At 43.6% G+C, this 10,551-nt stretch overlaps 1 protein-coding gene across 2 annotated transcripts in view; it reads right to left on the minus strand.

Annotated features, from left to right (window-relative positions):
• Nucleotides 1-4,508: 4,508 nt before the first annotated feature.
• plxna2 (plexin A2) overlaps nt 4,509-10,551 on the minus strand; it is a 176,971-nt gene continuing 170,928 nt past the window's right edge. For both annotated transcript variants that reach the window (XM_031844680.1, XM_031844681.1), the window contains exon 32: nt 4,509-8,518. In XM_031844680.1, coding sequence (XP_031700540.1) covers nt 8,423-8,518 — 96 coding nt within the window. In that variant the 3' untranslated portion in view covers nt 4,509-8,422. The remainder of the gene's footprint in view (nt 8,519-10,551) is intronic.

Genomic DNA, 10,551 nt, shown 5'->3' on the forward strand with positions numbered 1-10,551 from the left:
GGTAGACAGTGGATTGGATCTATTGTGTGGGCCCAGAGCAGATGGGTTGCGATAAAGGGTTATCACCTGAATATACAGTGTGCGACATGTTCAGTGAGAACAGATTATGTTAAAGGGGATTTAAAGCGGTGTAACATTTGAAGCATGTTGCTTTGTAATGGCAAATAAAGATCACGGAGGACAATGTTGAATATCCTGATCCATCGCGTTTTGACTTCCATGATGGGCTTAGGATAAACCACTCGGAAAATATCTGATGGATATTATCTGTTGATTTGGTGGACCACGTCTCAATTTTCAAGGTTTTTTGAAAACCTACTTTCATGCTAACTGAGCCCACCCCCTGTCAGTCTGTGTGATAACAACCAGCACCTGATCTCATCTGATCTGACCCTGCTCTCATCCAGGACTTTATTCCAACCACAATTACACCATACCGGATGGATGATCTCGCACTCATTACCCCTCCATATCGGAGACCCTGACTGAACGAATCTGTCCCCTCTGGTGAGTGTGTGGCAGGTGGTGTGGCGACTTGGCCCCCGCCCCAGTCCTCGGCCCTGGCGCACTGATAAGAGCTCAGCGTGGAAAATCAGACAGCGGCACTCTGGCCTTTCAGATGCGAGCCGGAGAAAATGAGCCGTGAAGGAAATCGGAGGTGATTATCTTTATTATCAGCCAGGGGAGTAACTGTGGAAACGGCGACCTGTGGGGGGGGGGGATGCACAAGCTGTTCCAGCAACATGCTGATTGGCCCATACAAGCTCCAGTGGTAATTAACATCTGCATATGCAAACGAGTGCTCCAGCTAGGGAAATTTGGCAGGCGTTTCTCACCTGCACCCTGTGCCTGAAAGCAGCAGGGTAGTTGAGTTTGTGTCACCGTGTGTATGTGTGTGAGAGTGTGTGTGTGTGTGTGTGTGTGTGTGTGTGTGTGCAGGCGCGCACACACACACACAAAATAAAATTATGTATGTTCTGTGACTTCATATTCATAACACAACCCTGTTCTAGGGTGCACTTGTGTATTTTAATGTTCCTGTGCATTTGCATAGCTGAAAAATACTTATGCCTGCACTTTTTTTTAGAAGCACAGCTGGTTTGGGTGGACCGGTGGGGGCACTGGGTCAAATGGACGCCATTCTCCCACCTCTTTGTTTTCTGCTGTGCCGTGCTAAAAGAGAGGAGGCCACACAACCAGAGGCTGTCAGCGGGCCTGCTGGGAGAGGCTCATTACCATCTCAGGGAGCAGGGACAAGTCGCGTCCAGAGAAAGGCACTGATCGTCAGCCTGGCCTGCTGATAGGGACACTCACAGTGCTCAGAAAAGTGTGAGAACTTGTTGTCAGCAAATGGCAGAGGGAGACTTTCTATACATGAGTGAAGCAGTTAATTAATAGCTGTTGCCCTTTTCATTTGAACATGCATGTTTGCATGAGTCCAGTGTCTCGTGATGCACCTGTATCCTTATGCGTGTCGTTTTCGAAATTCATACTGTTTCCTGTGTGTGTGTGTGTGTGTGTGTGTGAGACACACGCTGCTATAAGAGTCTCTGACCTGTGAATTATGCAGAGCGCCCACTGACGTGGCCGGCGCGTGTTGTGCTGTGGAGTTCTAATGAGAGAGAGGCTAGCGGGCGGCAGACAAGACGGGCTGCGGAGCAGACTGAGAATGGCAGCCCCAACAACGGGAAGCCAGCCTATAAATAGAGCCTGTGCTGAGAGTTTATGACACCTGGATTCACATTCGTTCGCAATTTCCCTCCGACCAACTTCCACACCACCCACATCTCTTTCTTGTGTTCTTCTCGGCCTCCGGGCTGCCTCTAATGTCTTCTCTCTCTGTCAAAAGTTTTTTTTTTTTTTTTTTTTTGCATCTTTCTTTCTATTAACTTTCTCCTGCTCAGATGGTCATGTGTTTTGGGATATCTCTTCCTAAGTATTGAGAGACTGATGCACTCTTGGTTTGGGCCTTTTCATTTGTTTTTTGACAACAACACTTGGGCTTTGTATTGACAAGAATCTGCCGATACGATCGCCATACAGGGATTACGATTAAAAAGATTGCGCTATATTGTGATACAACAGGGTGATATATTGCAAGTTTTTAAGGAGAACTGTCATAATATAAAAACACCACCATGTGCATTAAATCTGAGTAAAACAAGTTTAATTTTGTAACTCAATCAGAACAACGGGATTTGCATTTGCATTTATCAAAGTCCCTGTAACATCCAACATCACAGCACTTCTTTTGTGAAATCTGAGCCTCTGACTCTGCCACAAATCTTTGCATGTAAACTATCATTCTAAAATCATTATATAGAAAAATACAATACCACAAAACATAATACTGCGATGCTGAAGTGTTTCAAAATGTTCTTACACCCCAGACTATTGCCAGATTTATCCTGAGAAAGCTGATTCTGAACAGAACCTTTGCGTTACTGCCTATGACCTGCATGCATAGATCTAAATGATAGATGGTGTGCAGGTATACAGCGTGGTGAGAAGCCCCTTACAATGCCCCAAATTGTTCCATGCACTCATCAGAGGCAGCTCGGGGTGTTTGTTCAAGGACGCTTGGAGTTGTCTCCCATAAATCTAACCTACAGAATGAGTGCTTTTCGGCTACAAAAGCAGAACTCTGCCAACACCACAATGCAGAATAATACGGCACATTTCTTCCTTATCAACCACATGGCTACAAAGTGGCAGATGTGAGCTACAAATCCCCAGTGCAGCGGTTCTCCTCACTTTGCCCCAAAGAAGATCTCGACCAGTGGCAATGGGAAAACAAAGACATTTACCAACCATCGGTATCCGAATGAGAAGCACTGGGGTCCAACACAGTGTCAGGGTTTGTTTCATTGTGAAATGAACACCCGAATATTCCTCAAAACGGAGCAGAAATCACCGCCGGCATCGTCTTGCAAACTCACATTACCGTAATTATTTTAGAATTTGCCTCGTAATCCAGGCTGAGAATCCTACCCAGAACGAATGGGATGTCAGCTTTATGCAACTACTTGTAAAGGCATTACAGGGCGTTAAATCCCGCGTGGATTTGAATTGGTCTCAGCAGTACAGGATTAGGAGCAGCGGGGATTAGACCTTCCCTAGAGGAAATATAGGAGCAGGGGTGGCCAAGAGACTCTAGATAAAGAATACATATTGCTTGATAACAGGCTGCAACAGGAAGCGGAGAAGCATTCTTTACCACGACTCCATTCTTCTGTAAACTGAGTCTAACTACACTTTTTTTTGTTTGTTTGTATTAATGTCATGTATGAAGGACCACTCGTCTCTCTGTCTATACGATCAGTTCAATCTTTTGACACAGGTATGACACCATTATTCTTGTGGTGCAAAGTGGTTGCCAGAATGTATTTTCTCACAGTGTGGATGATGAAAACAGCCAGAAATCACAACGTGATTATTATTACAGAATAAGGTGGTAGACGCAGTGAAGGACTTCATGGGCACCTGTACCTCCTTCTCCATAGTCTGCCCACTCACATTGTTTTCGGTTTTCTTTCCTCTCTGAAAAAATACAAATGCACCAGGAAAAGATGACAAACGTTTGAGCCTGTGCCTCAGTGGTCATCCACAATCATCCTCTTGAGGAATCAATGACCTCGCAGCGCCATTTCACTCCAGCTAAACACGCTGGCCCCAACACTTCCATGAGCAACCTAATGTGATTGCAGCCCCTGTGGTGGCGCAAAGAAGCCGAGCGCCAGTGTGCGCTAACAGACTTGCATTACGGACAAAACGGCCGCATTTCAGCGTGTTATAGCCACGGGCTATTCTGTTAGCCGTTGGCCAGGAAGGAAGTGAGTGGGAAATGCAGGATGAAGCCAGGCGATGGGGAAGAGAGATGGCCTGTGTCTCCTGGCGCCTGAACGCTGCGGGGGGGCTGGGGATGTGTCTGACAGAGGCCGAAATTGGCATCACCTTCGGAGAGAGGATTTCAAACTGTGAGGCCCGGGGAGGGAGAGGCGTGAGGCAAATAATATACTGCGAGAGATGAAAGGGACGGGTGTGTTCCAAAAAACAACGGGAATTTAGTTATTGTGGTTTGGCCCGCTGATCAATACGATCATGAGTAACAGCAGGCTATTTGAGACCAGGCCATGCATGCTTCTCACTCAGCCAAATGTCAACACACACAGACGTAAACAAAAACGTGACTCACAGACGCTCCTCTCCATCTTGCTCGAGAATGATCACATTTGAACCTTTCTTCAGTATCAAACAAATCCAGTAATGTTTGTCTGTAGGCATAAATCCATGGGCGCAATGTAAATATTTAGTTAATTCGGCACACGATTACAAAGTGAAGTCCAAATATGCGGTGCTGAAGTTGAAGCACGTGTTTCATGCTGAATCTTTGTAAACATTACACTTCCTGTTTACATTCCCCAAAGCATTGTGGGAACTGGTTATGATTCTGTCGTCTCTATTTATCCAATTTGGGTGGTTGCTCAACAAAAAGACACGAATACAGATTTCGGCTCTATGCAATTTTTAACCAGCAAAGTTTATTTATATATAACAACAGTACAAAGTGAATCCTTGGCTTGCAAAATAGGTGTGCTTCATATTTACAATAGGTACACAATAATATATTATCATAACAAAATCAAAGCAAATAAAAAAACAAGAGAACAACCTTTTTTAAATACTTTAAGTTTCTTACAATTTTCACAACACTTTTATAAAACAAGAAGAACAGACAGCCATTATTATTATCATCGTCATCATCATCGCCAGTAATTACTATTTTACAGAACTCCAGTGTCTACAAAGGGTTTGTTTACAATGTGTTTAAAATGGAAGGATACTCATTTTATACTTTGTGATATTTCGACTTGAGAGTAATACATTGGTCAGGATTTCAATTACTCTGTCTAATGCCAAGAAGCAAACAAAATGCTGATTAAATGCTTTGTTTTGTATAAGGAATGACACGTGCCAGTCTAAAAACCACAACACCATCTCTTCGGCAACACATGACACCGAGAGCAAAAAAAAAAAAAAAAGTGCACAAAGCATCTTCAATTAGCAATTAGCTTGAGCTGAAAAGAGGTTGTGTTTAAGACAATCTATCTATATCTCACACAACTGGCAGTCAATTGGGATTCTGCGCTGCAGAAAGAGTAAACTCATTTTTCTCTTCTCAAGTCAAACTGAATTTAAAACTCAGAAATGAGTGTACAGCATGGAGACAAGCTATATCTGGTGACAAAAAAATCTCTTTCACGAAAAAAAAAAAGGTGCATTCAGCTGTGATGCAAGATGTGCACAGATGGGCTTTCGGGAAGAATTGCAGTTCGACTAATGATGGCGTGGATCGATATGGAATACCGAGCAGAACTAAAGCATGAATTAAAATGCATGCACAAATCTCACACAAGACAAAAGGAAACATCCTGATATGAATGATCTCTGAGAGAAAAATCAAAGCCACTTTCAACCAATTTGTGTGCCTCTGATTACGTTAGTCACAATTCTGAATACAGGGGAGCTCGTGTAAGGGTTGGAAATACTCTAATAAACATACATTGTTTCATCCCTTGCAAAAAGGAAAAGGCATTTAGGTCCTGTTAAAATGATAAAAAGCATTACTCCATACAAGCAATGTGAGGTATGAGGAGGATACAATTCTATATGCTGAAATTGGGAAGACACCTTAATCAAAAGGAAGAAGCTTTATGTTTTGTGTATGTACTGTATATTTGCGCCACTGTGTACCTATTGATGTGTATTAGGAAGTTAGGGAGCGAGAAGGTACTTTTTCAGATTACGGACCAAAATACAACTACTCTGCCCCCACTGGCCGAACACAGGAATAACATGTCAATCATCACCTCATCCTACATTTCTCCTTGCATGTTAGTTTGATGTTTTTTTTTCTTCTTTCCATCTTCTGATCACACTGTGCACACAACTGACTCAGATCAAAGAGCAGCTTCAAAGCCGGAGCAGGAAACTAGAGCTAAAGGGGTTCTCTCTCTCTCTTTCTACCTCTCCCTCTCTCCTCATTTCTCAACACTTCTCTTCAAACGGCTCAGGCGAGCCGAGTGCTGAGCGAGGCAGTGTCTGCCTGAGCCAGGCTGTAGCCTCTTCACCTTTACTTTTACTTTATCTCGCTAAGACAGTTCTCAGCAGAGTGCCAGTGCTGGGTATCACTGAAAAACCATGTGGCTCCCAAAGCACTGAAAGGACTGTGCCCGAGTCGAGGACTAATAAGATCAGGAACACTAAGCAGGTGGGTATCTAAGGCCACAGAGAAAAGAAGCACCTTTCACCCACTACTGGTGTTTATCATGCTCTCAACACACACAATTGCAGTATACTGTGCAAACCTATAATACTACCTATTTTCAAGTACTTGATGTAAACAACAAGCAAACATATATCCCAGAAACAAAATTAAATGGCGTATCCAGAGGATGCAATCTACAGTTTGTTGTCATCCAGCTAGAAGGTTGAAAGGTTACATCAACCTTTTAACTTGAGACGTTTTGGTTTAAGTCAGGAGACGCACCCACACAACATGAAACATACTAGTTTTTTATGTCTTTCATGTTTTTTTTTCCTCATTCCCAGATCCCTTTTCTGCTGCTTATGTTCCGTACCTTTCACAAAACTCACCATTCCAGTTATAAGAGCCTCAGCTTTGACCGGCTCTACACTCCAACGTGAGAGCTTCGAGAGCTTTGCTCCCTCTATAAAGCATGAACCGATTTTTGACACGTTAGTGAACAATTTGAAACAACAGGATCTTTTGGCACTTGTTCAAACTAAACCCACGGAGCTAGACGTCTTATTGTCTGTGTGAGGACATGGGTGGTGGTCGGGTAAAAAAAACTCCCATCAGCTAACACCTCAACGGGCCAACTAGAGCTGGCAGGACTCATTGGCACTTGATAAAATCAAAGATGGACCCTTAGAACACTTCTGATGTGTGATAGCATGCATGACAAGTACACATATAGTTGATCAAGTTCCCAAAGAGATACACACTGTGGTTATATAAATGAGAGTTTCAGCCTACAGAGACCAATTGCTCTTGTCTGGTTCCTACTAACTGCAAGCTGCACATACTGTGGCGTATGAGCAGCGGAGTCACAGCAGCGACGGCCACAATGCAGACGATACACCCTCTCCTCTAGCAGAAAAGTGATTTGGGGTAAATAAAGTTTGGGAAGCAGCTGGATGGGCTGGGGCCAGGACGGACAAATGGAGTTGTTCACTTGATGAGCTACTGCAAATATCTATGGAGCTCGCTTCCACCGAGCCCCTTTCTGTTTGCAAAACTCAAATAGACATACAAACAAACAAACAAACTAAAAACATTTGTACATTCACATACACTGATTGGCCAGTATCAGCTGGTACATACACAGATGACCTAACTGCTGAAAAAAAAGCCTTGGACACCAGATTGATGCTGATTTAAGGTCATCTCCTAAATACACTATAGACTTCATCTCCGTCACCCTCAGTTTAGGTGCAAGCATGCCGGCTGAACTGTGACCACCACGAGCGGAGTTCCGTTGACTCTTCCAATGATGAGCACATGTTTCATGTTTTCCTGTACACTTCTGATTGGATAAAAAGCAGAGGGTTTTGTACGAGTCACGTGAAGCATCAGTCCAAGAAGGGAAGGAGTGAGAGAAGACATGGGCCACGGCCCGTTTCACTACCGCACTACGCTGATGGAGTGTTGCACTCTTAATGTCTTTATACAACAACACGTATGGGATCCTGGGTGGATTCTTTTCAACTGCAACTGATAATATTCAAATGTACAAGTACAAAAATAAAATCTGAGAAAATCTGAAAGCAAACTCAGCTGTCCAACATGAGATCTGCTCCTCTGCTTCTCGCCTTTTTTTTGTCTCCGTTTCACACTCAAATGTGACTTTCTGTCTGGGTGGGGAATAAATTTGTTCCTCCATTTGCTCTCACCGTCTTGCAGGAGTCTTCCTCAGTATGACACAAACACACACTCATGCACACACACATACACACGCGCACACACACACACACACAAAACATACAATTTCCTGTCAAACTGAGAGAAACGGAGACAAAAAAAAATAAAAAAAATAAATACAAGCCATGTTGTTGCCTTCTCTGCTGATGCCATTATTAGCTCCAGCTGCAGGGCCTCTATCTTAGTCTGTGGGCCCTTAGCTGGTGCCATCATGGAAGGAGGTGAGAGAATTACAAACTAAAGCAGTTGTATGTCGGTCCGGCTTTGGATGCAGAGAGGTCCCAGGTCTGGTTCGTGGTTGTAGCTCCCACGATGAGAGGTAAGTAATTCGGGACCGTTTTGGGAGGCTCTGTGGAGACTGTGGTCCTGTCTCTCTCGTCCTCTCTCTCTCTCTCTCTCTTTGAGTGGCGGTCACTCTCAGCTCTCGAGCGACATGGCAGAGATGAGCTGCTCCACCTTGTAGGCCAACTTCTGCTTCCTCGCCTGTTCATCGTGCTCCAGGGCTGCTGTGATCTGAAGAGAAGAAAAGACTATGGTCAACAAACTAGAATTACCGTCTCGCTGTTGTTTGCCTCGACCAACCAGTCAAGTTGCAGTTTACATCCACATCTGTCCAAAATGTCATCACTTCATGATTTTATACCCATTAGACAGTTGTGTGACATTAGCATATGAGTTATTGAATTATGGCCAAAAACCTGAGTCCAAGTGGACGTTTGTGCCAAATTTGAAGAACTTTGCTCAAGGTGTTTCTGAGATATCACGAGAATGGGATGGACAGACAACCCCAAAAGATAATACGTCCTCGCCGGCGACACTGACAGAGAGATGGATCGCCTGAAAACATAATGCCTCCAGCCACTGCTGTCGCAGAGCGGACACATAGAAATAGATAGTGTGACTGCATCCTTGTTGGTTATGATACGTTTATCAAATTAGAGCTGATAACGTTTATTAGAAAACTGTGTGTTTCCTCACAGAGTAGAGCTTGGTCTTTTAGGTTTGCATAGGCAAGTCACATGAAAGAGAAGAAAAGAATTACATCACTAACTTTGTCTTTGACGACATGGAGAATATTTGTGTGTTAGCCTTTCCCGTTTTATCTTCTGAGCCCATTTCTTGTAAATTTGGCATTTGTCAAGTCGGGTTCAAAAGGAATTCAGACAGGCTCTCCACCTCTTCGTTCTCTCATCTGGTGTCTGCCTTGTCAGGATGAATCCATGTCAGAGTGGCAGCAACACACATGGCAAAGGCCTTTAATATGAACATAAAACAGCAAACAATACTACAATATGGGCCATGTCGTCATCACCTTTGATATGGATGTCTGTGTCCAAGGGCCGGAGCTTTTCTTTCAACATAAGGTTTCTAGTTTGCAACTGTAGATCCATTTCACATTAAACCACATTAGACTGGTATGCAGTGTTTCACTCAATAATTCATGATTCAAACAAAATAATTAATTGACCCCTCTTAAGCAAAGTCATTTCAAATATTCTGAGGTAAAGAGATAAATAATAAATGAATGTGGGAGAAAAACTGTCGCCCACAATGCACCATCTATTCATGTTGAACACACTTTAGATTAATCACCGAATTTCTTTTTGCCTTTACTCATTCATTTATACTTAGGGTCACTCAGGTGCTCAGCAAAGGCACGGGCATATATCATAATGATATATTATTCTTACTGATAAAATATCTGGTTTGGACGAGCATTTTGTCAACCTAAAGAAAACAGTGCTGCGTCTATTTATGTGCTTTGAAAGATTTTACAAAGCATGTAGTGTCAAGTGATCTAAATGTCATTTAGGTGTCCTTCAGTCAATGAGAACCACACTTTCAGTTTTCAGAGGTTTGTTTTTGGTGGGTCGGTAGCTCCACCCCCTTGCAGTAAAATTTGACTGACTGCTTGTTGTCTGGAAAACATGTCAGCAACATTGTTGTTGCCGACATGTTTTTTTTGCATAGCATGTCAAACCTTTGCTTGCTGGCTGCCGTATTGCAGAACACAGTATCCGTCAGAACGCCTACCGTCTTCCGCTCATCTGCTTAAGTGCTCTTAAAGGCTTGGCAGCTACAGGCAGAGTGGTTCCTCCTCCTCATTGGGCGCCGATAGCAATCTATTATTAATCTGTATGACTGTATGCAGGTGCAGCTCCCACTGCCATCTCCCAAAATCCATGCAGCTCTGGCCTGGTCAGCCCTTTGTGAAGGGCTGAGTTAGAATGAAGAACCGTTAATGCTAGCTGAGGTTTTTACACACTGCACTCGGGGAGACGGCAGATACTGCAGGATTGATGGGGTACATGTGTGTAGAGCGCATGTGTGCAAAATGAGTGTGAGTGTGCATATGTCTCGACGCATGTGGGCATCAGACAGCTACAACTGCAGAGGCAGCAAAAGTGGGTGGATGAGATTCATGGAGAGCAAAGGGGAAGCTGACTGGATAATAGGTAAAAAGAAAAGGAAGTACAGGAAGGAGTTACAGAGAAAATAAGAGAGAGAGAGAGAGAGAGAGAGAGAGAGAGAGAGAGAGAGAGAGA

Source organism: Anarrhichthys ocellatus, unplaced genomic scaffold (assembly GCF_004355925.1).
Source record: "Anarrhichthys ocellatus isolate YVR2014 unplaced genomic scaffold, GSC_Weel_1.0 scaffold5, whole genome shotgun sequence".
Classification (NCBI taxonomy): domain Eukaryota; kingdom Metazoa; phylum Chordata; class Actinopteri; order Perciformes; family Anarhichadidae; genus Anarrhichthys; species Anarrhichthys ocellatus.